General features: G+C 23.7%; 5 protein-coding genes across 5 annotated transcripts; 2 read left to right on the forward strand and 3 right to left on the reverse strand. All coding sequences in view use genetic code 6, as the record gives it.

Moving 5' to 3' along the window:
* Positions 1-1,998: 1,998 nt before the first annotated feature.
* TTHERM_00143820 (eukaryotic regulator protein) lies at positions 1,999-5,158 on the forward strand (the record flags this gene model as incomplete). The annotated part of the gene is made up of 5 exons (XM_001011121.2): positions 1,999-2,214; positions 2,375-2,611; positions 3,425-4,569; positions 4,630-4,874; positions 5,097-5,158. Exons 2-5 carry the CDS (start codon positions 2,408-2,410, stop codon positions 5,156-5,158), a joined length of 1,656 nt encoding a protein of 551 aa, XP_001011121.2. The 5' UTR covers positions 1,999-2,214; positions 2,375-2,407.
* Positions 5,159-7,096: 1,938 nt separating this feature from the next.
* Positions 7,097-8,736, reverse strand: TTHERM_00143829 (MFS transporter; the record flags this gene model as incomplete). Its single annotated transcript, XM_001470697.2, has 3 exons — positions 7,097-7,469; positions 7,527-8,047; positions 8,254-8,736. 3 exons carry the CDS (start codon positions 8,734-8,736, stop codon positions 7,097-7,099), a joined length of 1,377 nt encoding a protein of 458 aa, XP_001470747.2.
* Positions 8,737-9,125: 389 nt separating this feature from the next.
* TTHERM_000143838 (transmembrane protein, putative) lies at positions 9,126-11,733 on the reverse strand. The gene is made up of 2 exons (XM_012796344.1): positions 10,109-11,733; positions 9,126-9,946 (listed from the first exon to the last, which is right to left on the reverse strand). Exons 1-2 carry the CDS (start codon positions 11,562-11,564, stop codon positions 9,234-9,236), a joined length of 2,169 nt encoding a protein of 722 aa, XP_012651798.1. The 5' UTR covers positions 11,565-11,733; the 3' UTR covers positions 9,126-9,233.
* A 713-nt stretch (positions 11,734-12,446) lies between these two features.
* TTHERM_00143839 (hypothetical protein) lies at positions 12,447-15,604 on the reverse strand (the record flags this gene model as incomplete). Its single annotated transcript, XM_001470698.2, has 7 exons — positions 14,929-15,604; positions 14,371-14,797; positions 13,952-14,297; positions 13,505-13,898; positions 13,029-13,288; positions 12,745-12,968; positions 12,447-12,681 (listed from the first exon to the last, which is right to left on the reverse strand). The coding sequence occupies exons 1-7, from the start codon at positions 15,551-15,553 to the stop codon at positions 12,447-12,449; spliced, it is 2,511 nt and encodes an 836-aa protein (XP_001470748.2). The 5' UTR covers positions 15,554-15,604.
* Positions 15,605-16,419: 815 nt separating this feature from the next.
* TTHERM_00144830 (piwi domain protein) lies at positions 16,420-19,115 on the forward strand (the record flags this gene model as incomplete). Its single annotated transcript, XM_001011123.4, has 4 exons — positions 16,420-17,136; positions 17,198-17,800; positions 17,898-18,365; positions 18,444-19,115. Exons 1-4 carry the CDS (start codon positions 16,483-16,485, stop codon positions 19,113-19,115), a joined length of 2,397 nt encoding a protein of 798 aa, XP_001011123.3. The 5' UTR covers positions 16,420-16,482.
* Positions 19,116-19,684: the final 569 nt, after the last annotated feature.

The raw sequence follows: 19,684 nt of genomic DNA on the forward strand, positions 1-19,684 counted from the left end.
AGAATTGAAAATAAATCTGCTCTTTAAAATGTTTTCATTCGCTATATTTTCTATACTATGCTTTAAAAATATATATCATTTTCATTTATTTATTTAATGTTTAGTTTAGATGGTTATTTTAAACTTATTATTTAAATGAAAACTTTTTAAAAGCTTGTCTACATGATTTATCATCTATCTTAAACCTTTTCTTATAAATTTTATCATATTAACTATCTATAACATAAACTGAAATACTTCTTGCTAAAATATTAAAGTATTAGAAGCAAGATTTTTAATTAATCTGATATATTTCTAATTACCCAAAAATTTAATATTTATCTATCACTTTTTATTTTACTTATAATAACTTTGTTATAATAATAGTCCTAATTACATTTTGTTTATAGGTATTTATTTCTAAAACAAAATGTAAATTTTCTTTTAAAAAATATAGATTATAAAAATAGAAAAAACAAATTCAATACTTTTGTTTACAATTATAGAAGAAACAATAAATAAATTATATTCAAAATCTTTCAACCATCAAATATAAAAAAATGTAGAATAGTTTGATAATTATTTATTCTTCAAATATTTATGAATGAAATTAGTAAGTAACTTTAAAAACAATCAAGAAATGAATTTTTTATAGATTTTACTCAATTAAATTATTTAATTTTTGTAATCTATTCATAGAAATTTTTAACTGAAAAATTATTTTTTATTCAGCAAAATTGAAATTGAATAAATAAGATGTTTTTTTTATGTTCAAAAGAAATAAATTAACAAATTAAAATATAATTTTATTAAATATTTATTTTTAGATGATTTTAAAAAATTTCAAAAAAAGTTTGATAATTTTATTAAATTAATATACTAAAATGTTTATTTAATCATGAACATGAATTAATAATTTAAAATATAAAATTAAAATTTTTTTTTCAAAAAAAAAAATACTTTTTAAAAAATAAATTATTTTTAAAATAAATATAAAAGATTACTGAGCCTTCAAAACACTAGATAGAATCGAAAGATACTTTAAATTTTAAGTATTTAAATTATTATATAAGCAGTCTTTAAACACCATCTTCTAATAAAATTAATTATTAATAACTACAAATTCAATCTATAAATAAATAAATAAATATTCTCAAGAATTTTAAATGAATTACTCTAAAATAACAATTTGATAAAAATTATTTTTAGCTATTTTATACAAATACTAATTAAGCTTTTAAAAGTATTTTAAAATACAGTCTTGAATGCTTAAAATGAAAATATATTTTTAATGCATTTTATATAGTAAGCACATTTTATTTTAAATAGTACTTAAGAGCACAATATAATTATTTGCATAATTTAGTAAATGTTCAAATTAATACTGATAGAAAGAAAAAACTAATTCGCATAATTTTTAGAATTATTTAAAAAAGACTTCTTGATTAAATTATTTTTGTCAGAGGAATTTTTCTTTTCGCTAATTAATTAATTTTCAATAGAAATAAATCACAAAAAATATATATTTGCTGTTTGTGTTAACTAATAAAGTAGCAGAGTTTGTTTGGCCAATAAAATAATAAAATTTTCAATTTTATAAAATTAAAAAAGTGAAAGATTTTATTTATATTTTGTGAAATGGTAACACATAGCAAAAAAAACAATCTTGAAATATGCTTAATTGTTTATGAGTTATTTCCTCAGGGGAATTATAATAATTTGATTATTAATATTATTTTTAAGCCTGTTTGTTGGTTCTTAAGTTTTTAAGAGAGAGCTGAAAATGATATTTAAAATGATTTAACGAAAGGGTGAATATATATGTAAATTAAATGTTAAGAACCTCTTTTTAAAAAGTGATTTGACGAAATTTTATTTATCAGGAATGGAGAGATAAGAAAAAATTTTGTTGTGAGTTAACTTTTAAAATGAAATTTAAAAGCTGGTGAACATACATATAAATACATTCATTAAAATTTTATTTGCCTAAATATTAAATTTAATTGGAAGAAATAAGACCACAAAAATTCTAATCTCTTGCTATTAAGAAGGTACTCGCAAAATTATAATAATTTCGCAAAGTAAATAAACAAACAAAACAAATAAATTTTGTTAAAAAAAGTAAAAAAGAAAGAAATAATCAATTTCATTTCCCACCTGATAGAATAGCGAGCAGAAAGCATTCTTCTGATAATATTAGAAATAAATTAAAATAAACTCATTCAATTAACATAGGTAAATTCATTATTTTGCTTTTCATCTGTTTTTTTGTAATAGAGCTATCACAAACAATTACAAATAAATAGAAGCATAGTCATATTAAAAAGTATTAATATGATAACCTTAGCTAAACCATTTTCTATATAACATTTTATTACTTATACCTTAATAATAGGATAAAAAGCATCAAATAGCAGAAATTAATTAAATGTCTGAATCATCAAAGGATCACGCTCGCTCAAGTAGTTCATTGTCAAATCAATCAGATGATAAAAATATTAATAGCAAAAGAAAACACTCTGATGACACTTCTACTAATGCATCAGGTAGAAAAAAATATAATGTTATCAATGAAGATGTTAGAAAAAAGATAATCTAGAAGCTCACTGAGGAGAGTGCGAATATCAAAGAGGTAATTCTTCATTGAAATTAAGAATTTAGTTATTTATAGATAACGAAAAATTTGGCATTTTAACAATAAAATAAAACTAGTGAAATTTAATAATTTAAAGTTTTCCTCTTCATTCTCAATAGCTTTTAATTTTTGTTTCTACTTATTCCCATAGAATTATTTACTTATTTATTTGTGGCAGTCTTTTTTTCCCATTCTTAGTTCCACTCTTTTCAATAACCAGAATTTCTAAATTTAAGTTTTTACAATAAAAACTGAACAATAAAATTACTTATACATAAGTCAATAGACATTTAGAAATAAGAGTGCTCATAACATTTTTGATGTGATTTTAAAAAAAAGCATATAACAAAGGTTAATTAAAATTGAATAAAAAGGGAATTTATTATCTAAGATATATTTATTTATTTAATTTCTAAGTTTTTTCATTGTTAAATTTTAAGTATTCAATTATTATTATTAATAATCTCACTTCATTCAATATTCATCGAATTGCACATTTATTCCTATAAATACTAGCAAATTAAAGTCCAGTAAATTTTTTTGATATATTATCAGCCAGCCAAACATTTGTGAAAAAGTATTGCAAATGCAACTAAAGAGAATGAAATTTTATTATTAAAATAGTGGTAGCGTAAGCAAAACCAATACATTTCTTGAATAAGTACATGAAGAATATTTTTTAGTTTAATTTTGTTATTTCCCCCTCTTTCTAATAGTATTGTTTATTTTAGTTTTCATTAAACTTGATATAAAGATCAATCAAATGTTTGCTTATCTTAATTAAAACAAAAATTAATAAAAACAAAATAGGTAGCCCAAGAATATGGATTGAAGCTATCAACATGTAAAGCTATTTTGCAGGTGTATTAAAAGGAAGGAAGAATTGGTAAAAAAGCAACACGTGATAGAAAATCTAAAATTGTTAGCACTATATTAGTGACAAGAATTGACCCTATGAATCCATAAACTTCTACTATTACTCCATACATACATATCGCAGAGGCTAAGACTGCATCCAAAAAGGGAGATGAAAATGCTCAATCAGATCTTATAAAGGAAGCCTTAAAAAATGCCTAAGAGCACGTAAGAAGCGTAATATAAAATAATTCTCAGGAAATTTACTTTGGAAATAAAGTACCCTCTAGTTGCAAGCGTGATATAGAAAGTGCCTTTTTAGAAGCATAAAGAGATGCGATAAAGAGTTTACTAAAGAATAATCCTTTGCCTTAATAAGATTTATCTAAGGGTCACTCTTCACCTGAAAGCAATAATAAGCACGGAACTACTCCAGCAGCTTTCTCTCATTATAACTAATCTAATCAGATAAATAATTAGCCCTCTTAAAATCAATAAACATCTAGTGGAAAATCACTAGAAGGTCCACCTTCTAATTTAATGATCTCTCCAACTGGAAAATCTGGCTTCAAGTAACATAACAGCAATTTGACAAACCAAGTAAATAATAATATTATTGGACTAATGAATCAATAAGCTGGCTAAGTTAATTAAATAAATAATGTCGGAGATCTTTCTAACTAGTAACTTGGGCTTCAGTACGACACTACAAGCTTGTCAAATAATTTACAAGACAACAATGACTAAGTCCTAGGCATTCAAGAATCTCAAAAGAAAATTTAAAGCCAATCAAAGTTAAGCCAACATACAAGAAAGAATCCCCACTAAGCTCAACTTATTTAACAACAAAACTAGATGCAGTAGTAGCAATTGTAATAATAATAGCAATAATTTGCTCATCCATCCCTTTAATAACAGCAACAAAATAATTAAAATACCACCAATTCTTCCTTCAATAGTTTCTCGAATCCACCTGCAAGCAACAGTAATGCAACTTCTGGAGGATATACATAGGCTGATGCTAATTTAGTTCTTGATTAATATAATCAAAGTCTCAAGAACAATGGGTGGAGCGATACCTAAAATTTTAATAATTAATCGTAATATACTTTCAATAATTTATATTCACCCAAATAATCTGGTTTTAATTATACTGACAGTCCCTCGATGTCCACTATGAATGCAAGTCCAGCTATAACTCCATTCTTGAATCCTTTCACATTGAATTCTCCATCTCTTTCTAGTGCTCAAAATAATTACGCCACTTCCTTCTTATCTCCTCTCAACTTAGCATTAAGTAGTAATTCTGCACCTACAGCTCACAAACCTTCATAGTTTTCACTAAATTAGAATTATTAATCAGAAGAAATCAGCAAAAAGCAATTCATTTCAAAAGATAATCAGCGTAAACAGTTTAACTTACAATTATTTACTATTTTTAAATTTATTGATTTTCATCCAACCATTTTTTTTTTTTTTTTTGGATTAAGTCAGTGTGTGCTTATTTATTCACTTAAATAAACTACATCATTAAAAAAAATATTTTATTTATTTTTTGAAAAAAGTTAGTTATCCTATATTTATTTTATTTAATAATATTTTATAAAGTTCAATCATAAAATAATAGGAAACAACAGCAATAATATAATAATGTTTTTTGATAATCCATTGAAGAGCATTTTTGAATGAAAACATAAAAATTCGTCCTTACAGTCATACTTACATACATACATAATTGCTCCATTAATAATAAATACAAAACCTATGCATTTTACATTCGTTTGATGACTTTTAATCAAATCCCTTATTAATAGATAACAAATAGAATGTCAAAATTTCCTCATAAAAAAATCTTCTATTCATCAAGATAATATATACTTAATCAATAACTAAAAAAACTCATTTATACATCAATAATATTGCTTATCATTGCTTTATCTATTTACTTACTTACCTATAAAGCCTGCTTGTCCTCTATCAAAACTCAGCAAACAAATGAATTCTATACTGTCTATTACTTATCAAGGTTATTGTGATTTCTATTTAAAATAATAATATAAGTTAATAAATAAATAAATAAATAAATAAATAAATAAATAAATAAATAAATAAATAAATAGAAATAGAGCAGATATCTTCAAATTATAACATTAATTAATTTGCAAGTATATTCTTAAATTTTATATCAAATCTCAAAAACTTTTCTAATAATTATTTTCATATCACTATTCTAAGACAACTAAAATAGGCATCTGATCATATAAAATTTAATACAAGCAAATCTTGTAAATGAATAATTTATAATTCATTAGATTCTTCTCTTTCAAAAAGCAATAATCTTATATACAATAACCATGTATATCCCTTCTATCTAATATTTTAATAACTTTTTAATAATTGAATGCTTCTAAGTTTACTAAAAAATGAATGAATGATTTAAAATCAAGGTTAATTATTAGTTAATGAAATAGATTAAAATTTTAAGTGTAGGATTTATTTATAATTATTTGCTATCTTTTTCTAATAAAATCTTATATATATAATTTACTAAACTTATATACATATATTCATAAATTTATCCAAAGACAAGCAATTGAATGCAAAGCAATAAATATATTAAATTAAATGATACTCAAAATATACATAATTTATCTTTTCATATTATTTATTTCGTATTATATTTTTATAATTTTACATTTTTTTTGTTCTTACTTTTACTTTTCAAAATCACATATTTAATTAAACAAATTGGATGAGAAGTGGTTAGTTTACTTTTAGAAAATTTAATTCGTAAAATAAAATTTATATTTGTAAACAAAATAAAATTTATTACTAAATATAAATTATATAATTTATTAATTAGATTTTGTTAAAATTTATTTACAAAAAATTTTCTAAATTATCAATAAGTTATTGATACTAAAATAAGAAAAATGATTATAGCCATTTTAATAAAAAATCCAGTAAAAAAATGAATATATATATTGGTGTTAACATTAAAATTTTAATTCAATAAATAAAGAAAGTTATAAAATATTTGTAAAAATCAATTAACAAAAAATAAAAGTATTTTTTAAATGATAAATTTTCTCTCATGATATTAATCAATAAATTAACATAAAGTAATAAATTATTAATGGAATAATTAATGTAAAATAATATTCCATTCAATAATAGTTAGCCAATAAAACAATACTAACACTAATAGAAAAAAGGATTATTTAAATTTTCATATGAGAAAATTGTATTATGAAATTTGGTTTTATGACAACTATTGAATAAATAGTCTGTCATTGCGTACAAAAGTTAGTTTATTAATAAATTAATTAAGTATTTTATCATTTAAAAATAAATATTTGAAAAAAAAAAATTTTGTTTAAAAGTTTTTTTAGTGACTAACAAAATATATTAATAAATAATATTTTAAAAAATAAATAATAATATAAGTTTAAATTTAAAAATATTATATTTTATAAGATAAAACTTAAGTAAATAAATAAATAAATACCTTGTTTTAATATAAATAGAAAAGAAAATATTTTTAGTCAGTTGGACTTAATTTTATTTGCAACTTTAATTTTAAATATGTTATTAATTAATTGTTTACAAAAGGATAATTGTATCGTCTCATGCTTTATTCTCAGCAGATTTTAGTGATAAGAGAACGGCTAAACAAATAGTTGATATTATTTGGAAGATAAAGACTACAAATAAGATTGAATAAGGAGGATAATTTTACAATAGAATCCCCATTATCAAAGCAAAAGAACAACCTAAACTATTGGATAGCTTTTAAAGTGAAAACATTTGCAATTAACCAGGAAAATCTTTTGATGCAATTATTACAGAAAGACTAGCATTAGTACTATCACAGCTGCCCCATAAAATAGCTATCAAAAAGCACAAAGCATATTCTTTAACTACTAATCCCAATAAAGAAAAAAGAACTGCAGTGGCTACCAATAAAGTTGCACCTATAGCTAATATCAATAAGTTATACCTTTTTTTATTTGAAAAATTGGTTAAACTATAAATTATTTTATTAATGTAAATTTACTTATCTGCTAATTTGCCTACAACTATTCCACAAATGACACCTGATAAGCCTAAGAAAATAACAACATAAGAAACATATTATGGGGCATATTAAGCCTGCTCTTCATTTAGTGAATATTTTACTACTACAAAAATATATGAGGCATAGCAACCTAAAACAACACCCTATAACCAATAATATGGAATCACATATAAAGCCTTAATATCTTTTAAAAGCACCAAGACTTCTTGAATTTGTTCTATTAAAGGTTTAATTTACTACTAATTTCTCATCTGATTTTAAATTTAGCAATTTGGTGAGTATGGCTCAGGTAAAACATACATCATGTAAGCTGATACTAAAGATAGAATTGAATTTAGAATGAAGTAACTCATATTACCAAAAAAATTTAAGAGGATAGATGCAAGGATATATCCTATGATATTACTTGCAGACATAAAACTAAAAAATTAACCAATCAAAACTCCTCTTTTGCTAGGACATGAACTTGATATTATATCCACATATCCACCTTGAGCTACCTAAATTTTTTAAAATCAATAAATTTTTTATTTAAGTGAATAATTTTAACTTATTAATTTTTGATATCTATGTTAATAATTTTTTTTTTTGCTTTTAACACATTATTTCAAAAAATAATTAAAGTAGTATTTATTATGATTTTTTTTGTTCAATATTATTCCATTAACACTGTTAAATTGTTAATTGTGTTAAAAATATTATTTACCCAAAGAGTGGATGCACAAACTCCGCATAATGCTGCTGTAAAGTTCACTATAGAGTAGATTGCTTCAATTGAACATACTCCCTATTATTCAGATCCTTCGCATAAAAAAACCCAAATTCCTGCTGCTATGCAAGCTGTGTATCCTAAATTACTAATTGTAAAGACAACTCTGAAAGAAAATTTTTATATAATTCCTTTTGCTACAAATGAAGCAAATGCAAAAGTGAAGTAAGTTGAAAAAAGCGACATTAATCCTAAGTTTGTGAAATTTAAAGTTTTATAAAGACCAGAAATAAGACTAGTACATGATCCATAAGCTATAAAAAGAGTCATAAATGCAATACTTAATCTAAAAACTTTTTATTTCCCTATTTAATATTCCACTTCTTCATTTAAAATTTAATTCTGGTTACTACTTAATTCATTTTTTTCTGTATCTTTATTTAAAAAGTTATCTTAAAGCTCAAATTCTTACTATGTCATTCCTAATTTGTAGTAAGCTATTGTTTTTTAGTTCTTATTAATGCAAAAATTGTTTTCAAAAGAGATTTTAATTAAATGATTCTAATTTATTATCTTAGTTTACAAAAACCAATTTTAATGCTCAAGTTAATAATTTATACAGATACTTTTATTCTTAAATTACTGATAAGTTAGCAAAAATCGCTTTCTTATAAAGTAAATATTCTGAAAAAACCAAAATAACACTCAAAAATATTAACAGTAATCTGAACTAAAATAAAAGAATCGATTCGTAAATAGATAGATATTTATTTATTTAATTTAATTAATGATTGATTGATTGATTGAGTAGAGAGCAAATTAAAAAAAATTATTAATTTTAAGTGATAATAATAAAAAGGTAATTAATTATATAATGAAAGAATAGAATTTATAATATATTTTCTTTGAAAATAAAAAATACAAAATTTTTACAGTTAGTTAGAATTAAATACTTGTAATAATTATAAAATTTATTTTCATTAGCTGCTTGAATCTAGTATATTTTATAAAGTATTAGATTTTATTTGAAATAGATTATCAGTTAACATCGCTGATTCGGCTGTAGATTAAATACACTTGGGAAGAATAAAAATTATTTTTTATATAGTATTGTCTTAATTTTTAGTAAAAGTAATTGGAATTGAAGTATATTAAGAGAGATAAATAAGAGTAGGATTTTCGGTTGTAATGGCGGAGCTTTTGTAGGTATTAGCTTCCGTAGCTAAGGCTTCAGCAATTCTTTTCTATACAAAGTTTTATATTTTTAAAAATTGCTCTATTGTAAGATTTGGGCTATTTATTGTGGAGTTTATTGGTATAATAGAGAACCCTTAAATATAATTATTTTGAATAGTTTTTAATACTTAAGAAGTTGGTATACTGTATACATAAAAGTGAGTTTCGTCTTAAATAAATAAATGCCTTCTATTTAGGATATTTACACTTTTAATTGATGTTGGAAAGTCTTTAGTTTTGATTTTTTGTTGTATAAAGTATTGTCTTTTATCATAATATTAGTGATTTTTCAAAAGAGTGCTTTATGCAGGAGACAAATTATTAGATGGTTCATGATTACCCATCATCAACTCCATTTCCCAATCGTGACCTATTGGTTTCCACTCTACAGTAGATAAAATGGTGCTTATGATGAGTGTTTCTTCTTCTATACTTACAACATAATCTGTGTCATCTATTGAATTTGTTTTTAAATAATAAAAATATGTTAAATAAAAAAATTAAAATTGCCAATTAAAAAAATATTGTAATGATATATTCATTCATTCATACAATAAATAACCTTAAATTAAAGAATTAAAAAATTAGAAATTAATATCTTTTATTTATTTTTTACCTATTGAGTAGTATGCTTAAAGAACTCTATTCTGATAATCAACAAGGGTTTAAGATGACATTCCATTTTTTATAAAATCCTTAAAAATTAAATCTTTTAAGCGAATGGTGACAAATTTGGGTTGTTGCTGATGCAGCACTATGTGTTCCTTATTTACGATGCCAACATCGAGAGTTTATAAATACTTAATACCTTTTGGGGTTACTGTAAAGAGTAAAAGTTTTCCAGAAAATGTGTTATATATGACACCAATATTGATGTATTTTTTCTTGGTTTCTTCATTAATACTATATGGACTAGCTTATTTTTCAATAGAGTCTGAATAATATTTCAGTATTATATAATTATTGTCTATTTTTTAAGTAGATAATCTACTTTTACCAGCAAATACGCTTATGTATTTTACATGATTAACTTTATATATCACTATCCATTTACAAGAGCTTACTTGAATTAGTTAAGTGACTTAATTTCTTTCATAATGCTCTCCAACAAATTGTTAAACTAACTCTGTCACTATTGGATTAGCTCTATGGTTAGAAAAATTAACTCTTCTTTAATTTAACCTAATATCTTCATTGTGATTCTATTCATCTTATTCATCACTATCGTACTCATGACCTGCCTATGCATTTTAATTATTTACATTTTATTGCTAATCTTACTATTCTTAGTTTTGTTAATTTTCATCTATCACTTATTCACCATCTTAATTCCTTCTCCTTCTTGAACTTCTAAGTAGCTATTCAAAATTCATGCTCATTTAAAAGAGGTTTTTAAAAGAGTTCTACTCCTTTTGATATTAAAATATCAAAACAGAATAACATAATGTAAAAATTAGCATATTCATCCAGTGAGATTAGATACAGGTTAGAATAAAAACGAGGAATAAAGTGGAGCATCCATATAGAAGCCAAAATGTAATAAGCATGTCTTTGACTTCAATTTTCCTGATGAAACTATCATGAAAGAAGAGACGCACAGATGTATATATAAAATAATCTTAAGCAATAAACTATAAAATTATATAAGGAATAGCATCTTCCTAACTTGCAATAATTGTATTGCTTGAATCTGTTACTTAAGATTGATTGTTTTCATCTATAATATTTCTTTGATTAAATTTAGATAAAGTATAGGGATTCAGCAAATAGTATAGAGCACATACTAAGTAGCTAATTAGGATAGTACTAACTTTTGGTTTAGTTTATATTTGTAGAGCAAGCTAGTTAAATAGCAGTCTAAGACTTGACCCTGATTACAAATGAAATTATTCTTTTGTATTTACTTTTTTTTTACTGCTAGTATTTAAATGAAAAAATCCATCAACTGTATCATCTAAATTTAATAAAAAATTATTTTATTTTCTCTATTAAGATTATTTCTTTATAGGTTTATTTAAAAAACTCCTGAAATGAAAGTATTAGCTTTAGATTAAAACTACTGTTTATATCATAATGAAAGCTATTTTATCTCTTTATTTTATTTTTTATAATGCAGATATCTTGAAGCTTTAAAAAATATTTTAATTACTAACACCTAAATATTTTTCTTTTTCTAATAATCTTTTTTATTTTAATACTAAAATTGTTGATATCTCTTTTTACCTAATTTGTTCAGTTTTTAAAAATTAATAAATAATAATTATTATAAAAATTTTCAATGAGTATATCGAATTAAATTAAAAATGTATGTCAGTTCATTGTAAATTATAGCATTTAAATTTAGGAAATTAGTCAGCATTTTTTAAATGCGCTTTTATAATTATTCTAATCGCTTTTAAATTTATTTGCAAATAAAAAAAACAAACACACTTTGATAAAAATTAACATAAGTCTTTTGTTAGCGACCATGAAAGAAGCAACTCGTAATTCATAAGGTAATTTTAAATATTTTTTTAGTTAATGATATTATTAAAAGCATTTATGAGGTACAATACTAAAATTCATCATTATATATATTAAACCTATTACTATTTAAAATAAACAACTTTTGTTCGAATTTAAAAATTTAGATAAAAAATAAAGTCATTTCTTTATTTAAATAAATTCTGTTTTAAAGGCTATTAAAGAAAAAAAAATTTTTTAAGTAGATAAAACAACCTTAAATTTAATATTGAAAAGTTTTATATCACAGAAATTAATAAATAAAATATAAAAATTAGGATTTGTTTATTTATTTATCATCAAAATTCTTTGAAAAGATAAAACAAATTTTGTTAAAAGCTAAAGTAAATATTTGTTTTCAAAATAAAAGAAAATGGATATGCAGAAAGACAGATACTATTGATTTCTATTTATTTTATTCTTCCTTAATAATTATCTACAAATAAAAGTTTTCAATACACTGTTAAGAGCATAAAAGTGAACATTAATAGCATTAATAAATTTAATTAAAGTCTACTAGAGCTTTGTTAAGATGATGAAGAGGAACTAGAATTTTAATCAGAAGTTTTGTTGGATGCATCACAGTTTTAAGTGTCATTATTTGGAACGAAGCCACTTCCACATGAAGAGACGCATTAACCTCCTTTCAAATAAAATCCTTATGGACAAGAAGTACAATTCTTAGATCTAAATAAAAAAAGTTAAAATATTAAATAATTATTAAAATATTTTTAATTAAAATTTTATTACGAATTTTAGCATGTTAAACAAGAAGCATCACATTTTATACACTTTCTTTAACTCTCATCTGCGTAGTAAGAACTTGTACATACTGTTAAACAATCACTGTCAAGCAAATAAAACGATGGTAAGCAGTCTGTGCAATAGGTAGGACTTCCTAAACATTAATTACATTTTTATTATAGTGAGCAAGCAATGCATTCAAAACTCCAATTTGAACCACCTGGTTATTTCTATAATTAATATTAAATTATTAAAAGTTAAAATATCAATATCATTAAATAGTTATTTACTCTAACCCATACTTGATTTGAAGGACAGAAGTCAACACATTAAGTACCTTGCAGTTACCTGTAATATGCACAACTAGTACATTACGTACTGCTTTGGGTACATGTTAAGCAAGTAGGATCACATTATTGACATGTATTGTTAGTTGTATTTCCAAAATATCCACTTGGGCAAGTTTACACACAAGTGCTATTGTATGCAAAAAGCCCTGTACTGCATGAAGAAATGCACTCATTTAACAATTGATTCAAATAAAAGTTAGCTATAAATAGTAAAAGAGAATTTACAATCGGGGCTTTTTTAGATCAGTACAGGTAAAAAAGCCCCGATTGTAAATTCTCTAGTAAATAATTTTAATTTGAATGTATTTTTGTTTGATAATTTAAGCAGAATTAATTTTTAAAAATATAATATTTTTTATTTAAAATGCTTATCCTAAAATAATATCTATGAAAGTAAATATTTTAAAATTGATTACGAGCACATTAAGTGCAGAGCTATATTCCACTACAAGCTAAACAGTTAGAAGGACAATTTTAACAAGTACCATTTTGCAAGAATTAGTTAGAAAGGCATGATGTACAAAAAGTAGAATTAATTGCACAAGACTGGCAGCTAGTACTGCAAGGACTGCATTTTGCCCCATCATAATATTAATTTATTTAGCACTTTTAGTTGGGATAACTTTATTTGCATGTGTTATCTGTAAACAGTATAAATCCATTAGCTGTATCACAAGAATCACATTTACTTGATTTCTCCCAACAAGTTTTACAGTTTTAATCGCACTTTTAACACTACCCAGTAGCAGTTTAAAAGAATTGGCCATCTTAGCATAATGGAACACAAATTTAAGATCCATCGTTTGCTTACTAAATTTTATTTTAAATTACTTAAAAATGTTTAAAATTAAAATTTTTCTTACTTTCATTTTCTTAGAGCAACTTTAAACGCATTTTCCATTCTCTTAACTTAGTTAAAAGCAAGAGCAATCGTCTCCATAATAATTTTAAACACATTTACACTTTCCATTTACGCATACTCCTTTTGAAGAGCAATAATTTTTACACTACTTAGGCATACCTTAGCAAAAGTTAGCATTATTTTTAGGGCAGGTTATTCCTGTTTTACTGTAGTATTTTTAGTTACTGAAAAGTTATTAACTGCCCTACATCTACACAGTACAAGTAACAATATCTATATTTGGTTAATTCCCATTAGTAGACTAATCTAGATAGATGTAAACATTATTGCTATCATCACATGAATATCTTAAAAATAAAAAAAATAAATAAATAAATAATTTAGTAACTTTCTATTAAGTAATAAACTAAGAATGAATACTTATAACAGCGAACTGGTTGAATATACACTGTAGCTGAAATATCTTAAATATCACTTAAGAAACACCTAGAATCATATCCATAATACTCATAAGTACCTGAAGTTGAAATCAAACCTGCGAGATCTTTATTTAATTAAGGATCTAAACAATTACCCTATGTAATAGTTTAATATACCATGCATGAATTAGAAGTTTAATCAATAGATTAACATGAAGATTTTGCTGTCAAAGAAGCATTACAAGACAAATTTTACTGAGAACTTGTACAAAATAGCTCATTTGATTACTAGCAATTATCAGAACCTAATAGAGGAGTTATTATTTATTGTTTCATTTAATCATTCACACTATAAAAAAGGGGATTATTGGAGCTATCTTTTATATCTTTTAGTATTTAATTGTTAAATGCACTCCAAAATTTATTTTCTGTTTGATAAAAATAATGTTTATTAAATATATAGTAGGTTATTAAAGATATTTTACTTTAATATTATTACATTAAAAGATTTATATTTTAAAAATTGTATAATTATTTTTTATAATAAAACTATTTTTACCTGTACTATAATTATCAGTCATTAAATCATCATAAGCGTATTACTTGCTCCAAAGATAATAACTTGAAGGTGTAGTGTATGATGCCATTGGCATATTAGCAAATGTGCTTTTATTGTAAATTTATTTGAATAATGATTATAAATTAATATAAGCTGAATCATCAGCGTAGCAATTTGTTGTACAAGAAGAAGGTTTTATTTTAAACGCAGAAGAAAACGTAATTATTTTCATTATACCATGTATTACACTATCTACCATTTTTTTGAAAGTAAAGTTATTGTTAAGCTAAGCGTTTGCTAGGTTACAGAAATAAATAGTTCCATCAAATGGCAATGTACTTGCACCCGTAATAGTAAATGGCATTTAATTAACACATTTAGTAGTATCCGAATTATTTATATTAATTAATACATCATAATTTGCTGCTTATTAATTCATTATTAATAGATTCTAAAAAAAGATTATTGCTGAGTTGACTATATCTTATTATGTTTAAGGTATAGTAGTAGCAGGAGTAGCAGGTTAAAATTTTATTTTTATAGGACCAGGCGATGGTGATAATTAGAATGATGATGATATTTAATACAATATTATAAAGGCTAATAACAGGCAATAGTTTATCATTTTAAAAATTTTCTATCTTATTTATCTAAATTAGGCTTTACTTTTTTATATAAGAATATTATTGTTTCAAAGTTGTGGAAAAAACTAGATTAATGAAAAACATACAAAAATCAAATTAGATAAGAATGCATGCATACAAATTAATCTAAAATAAAATAAATAAAGAATTATTTTAATACCCAAAGTATATGGTTGATATTATAAATCCAATAGTAAAAATAGATTAAAGATATTTATTTATCAAAAAGCAACTCCACAAAAATAATATTTAAGAAAAATTTATGTTGATCATTCTTTACTGCCTATTTGTTTATTTGTTTAATATATATTATGTTTAAATATAAATAAAATGAGCTTTAAAATTGTTTTTACAAAATTTTTAAAAAGAAAAAAAAATTTCAAAAAAATGTAAAATAAATTGTAAAGAAAAAAGTTTTATTAATGAATTTATGAGGCACTTTTTATATATAGATTATTAATTAATTAATTATTTAATTTTTAATAAGATTCTCCAAATTATTAATATTTATTTTACTGATAACTCTAACAAAATAAACACACTATTTAGTTTTATTATCGTATTTAAATATGCAAATTGATTCTTATTAACATATTATTATACTTATTAGATATAACGTTAAAATTATTTTTATACTGTCTAATATGTTTAATGCTAATCTTGTGCGATCAATTAAACAATAAATATTTCGAAATATTAACAAAAATCATACTTATAATTAATTTTATTTTGTCTTTTATTGATTTAAATAACCCTCCCTTTGAAGAGAAAATTATTAAAATAAACTAGAGTGTTTTTTTACATTTAAAAATCAGCACTTGAGTCAGATTTTTATAAATAATTAATTAATAAAAAACTATTTCATAAAAATTGTTTTAATCTTAAGTAAAAAATAATCTCTAAATTCGATATGAGTTTTAACGATAATAGTAATACTTTGGTTACTAATCATTACAAAATTAAAATTAATAATATAAAGATTAATTGCTATGAATTTTAGACTTAGCCTCCTATTGATCCTCTTTTGCTTAACCGTAAGTCAAGATACATCTCAAGAGTTTTCAACAAAAAGATAAAAGAAATATTTAGTACCTTTATTATTGGGTCTTAACTTATTTACTCTCCTATTGATTTGCATAATAAAGTCAGTCTTGGAACCTTTGATTTTGTATCCCCTAAGACTGATGGGTGTGAGTCCTTCACTTAAGAGCTTGAAGTTTTCTTAGTAAAGAAAAAAGATATTGTTGGATAATAGCTTGAAGAGGAAAATAAAGAACTTCAAAATATATTGGGATAGCTAATGAGAAACTTCTAAAATAACACTAAAGGGTTTTAATAGCTTGGTGCTACTAAGAGGTTTGCTATGAATGTTATAAAAAATATCTCTAATGGCCTTGAAGCAGTTCTCGGAGTTGAAACTTTCTTCAAATTTAGTCCTCAAACAGGATTTTAACTTTCAGTAGATTACTGTATCAAAGTTATTAACAACACATCTGTTTATGATTTCTTAAAAAAATCTATGTCTTAAGGAGCAGATAGTATCCAAGAAAAAATGTAAAACTGTGTAATCAATTATTATTTCTTGATTTTATTTTTTACATTAATTAAAAATTTTATTTAAACAGGTAGTTATTAGTAATTATGGAGATAAAAAATTGTACAAGGTTAATGGAGTAGCGTTTGATTTAAATCCTAATTCTTTCTTTGAAATGAGGGATCCTAATGAATCTACTGGTAAAAAGAAAATATCATTCGTTTAATACTATGAGCTCGTCCATAACATCAGAATTAGAGATAATAGATAGCCTCTTCTTATAGTTGAAAAGAAAAGAAGATAAAATAAAAGAGCTAATTAAGAAGGAAAACCATAATAAGAAACTCCTAAAATCTATTTAATACCAGAGTTATGCTAAATGACTGGCATTCCTGATGAACTTCAAAATGACTTTATGCTCAAGAAAGCTATAACACAAGTTTCCTAGCCCAAACCTTAAGAGAGATCTTAGCACTGTGGAAATTATGTCTCAGCTCTAATACACTAAAACTAAAAGGCTCTAAGTGAATGGGGCATTTAACTAAGCTAAAATGACCCTGTTAAAGCTCGTTATCAAGTTATCCAACCAGGATGTATTCTTATGAATTAAAATAGAGAAATTAACATTTATGGAGAAAAATAACTAGATAGAAAAATTTAAGATAGAATGTACCAGCCTTGCTACCTCAAGAAGGTATTTTTTATTTTTAATTTTTTTTAATAATTTTTCAAACACAAGAAAATTTTTTATTTATTTTTTACATTTTATTTATAATAATATTATTTAAAAGTGGTGTGCCATTTGTCACAAATCTGATCAATAATTGGCTGGCTAGTTCATGTCAACACTGAAGAATAGAATGCAAGCTCATGGGATAGGATATAATGAACCTAATTATTTTACTGTTGAAGGTTAATCACAAGATGAACTCAAAAGGCTTATCGATTCATTCCCACCTGATGTTGATTTTATTGTATTTATATTGCAAGGAGCCAAAGGAAAAGGCAAAAATTATTAGTACCTAAAATCTTTTTTGTTAAAAGAAAAACCTATTCCTAGCTAGATGATTCTTTAAGGTACTATCAAGAGCAGTAAAGATGGTTGCTAAGTTATTTGTAACAAGATATGCAATCAAATATGTATTAAAGTTGGAGGAATACCTTACATCATCAAAGATCTTCCATTTAGTAATCTTCCTACTATGCTTGTTGGTATAGATTACATCCGCAAAGAAAACTAAAAATCAGTTTATTCATTTGTAAAATTTTTTTTTTCATCTATTCATTAAAAGAAAAAAATAAATTATTAATTAATTACTTTAACTTTACTAATTAAGGTTGCTTCAGTTGACAGTACATTCTGTAAATTTTTTTCAGGTGCTTAACTTTTAGACGCTTAAGACTAAAATAACAAATTTGTTGACAAGCTTTTGCAAGCAAGTCTTACTTAATTTAAATAAAAAAATGGAATACTGCCTTAACGTGTTATAATTTATAGATAAGCTGCTAACAATATATTGAACGAGCCTCTAAAGGAAGAAATTGCAATCATGAAAAAATGCCTATCAGAAATGGAAATGTCTTAATGCAAGATCCACATAGTTGGTGTTAACAGTAGTGATAAGACTAAATTTTTCAATGAAGATTACTCTAATCCAGCTTAAGGAACTGTCATTAGTTAAGATGTAGTATCATCGTAAGGAGATTTCTTCTTGGTGTCTCAAAGATCTATGCAAGGAACTGCATAACCTATGATGTACAAAGAGATTTACAGTGATTATGAAGGTATGGAATTAGAATAAATAAGGACTTAACTTCATACCTTGACCTATAGGATGAGTTATCTTTTCTACAATTTCACTGGAGCAATCAAGATACCAAGCATCTTGAAGTATGCTGAATAGTAAACTAAATTCATGAAAAACAACTTTGAGAACTTGAATAAGATGGACCCTCAAACACTCCTCAGCTAGAAGATGTGTGATAAGAATTCTACATTCTATATTTGACTGCAATTATAAAATAAAATAATTAAAAAGATGATATTTAATTACAATTAATAATTAATATTTTGTATTAATATTTATGTTTCTATGCACTTATGTAATTAATTTATCATTTTTTTAATTAAAATAATTCTCATTTAATATTTTTAAAAATCAATAAAATATTTGTTTCTCCTTACTTAAGTTAGATAAAGAAAAATAATTAATTATTTTTAATTAATTATAATAAGAAAAACTAAAATCTCCATAAATTGCTAACACTATTTCAGAAAAGTAATTCATTTCATTCATAATTATAAGAAAACAGAAAAGAAATTATATGAACTTTACACGTAAATATATGTCAAAATCTCCAGATTTGAGGCATTTCAATAGCTAGCTATGTAAGAAAAATAAAATCAAAATACCTAAAGAGCATTCATTTTTTAACATTATTTTTTATCATGTTTTGAAATAAGTATAAGGAAATCTATTTATTTATATTTTCATATTAAATTTGATAAGGTAGCATCGATTAATTAATTAAGTGCTTTCTGCTTTTATTCATATTAAATTAATTGATTAATTAAAAA

Source organism: Tetrahymena thermophila, assembly GCF_000189635.1.
Source record: "Tetrahymena thermophila SB210 genomic scaffold scf_8254747, whole genome shotgun sequence".
Taxonomy (NCBI): Eukaryota; Ciliophora; class Oligohymenophorea; order Hymenostomatida; family Tetrahymenidae; genus Tetrahymena; species Tetrahymena thermophila.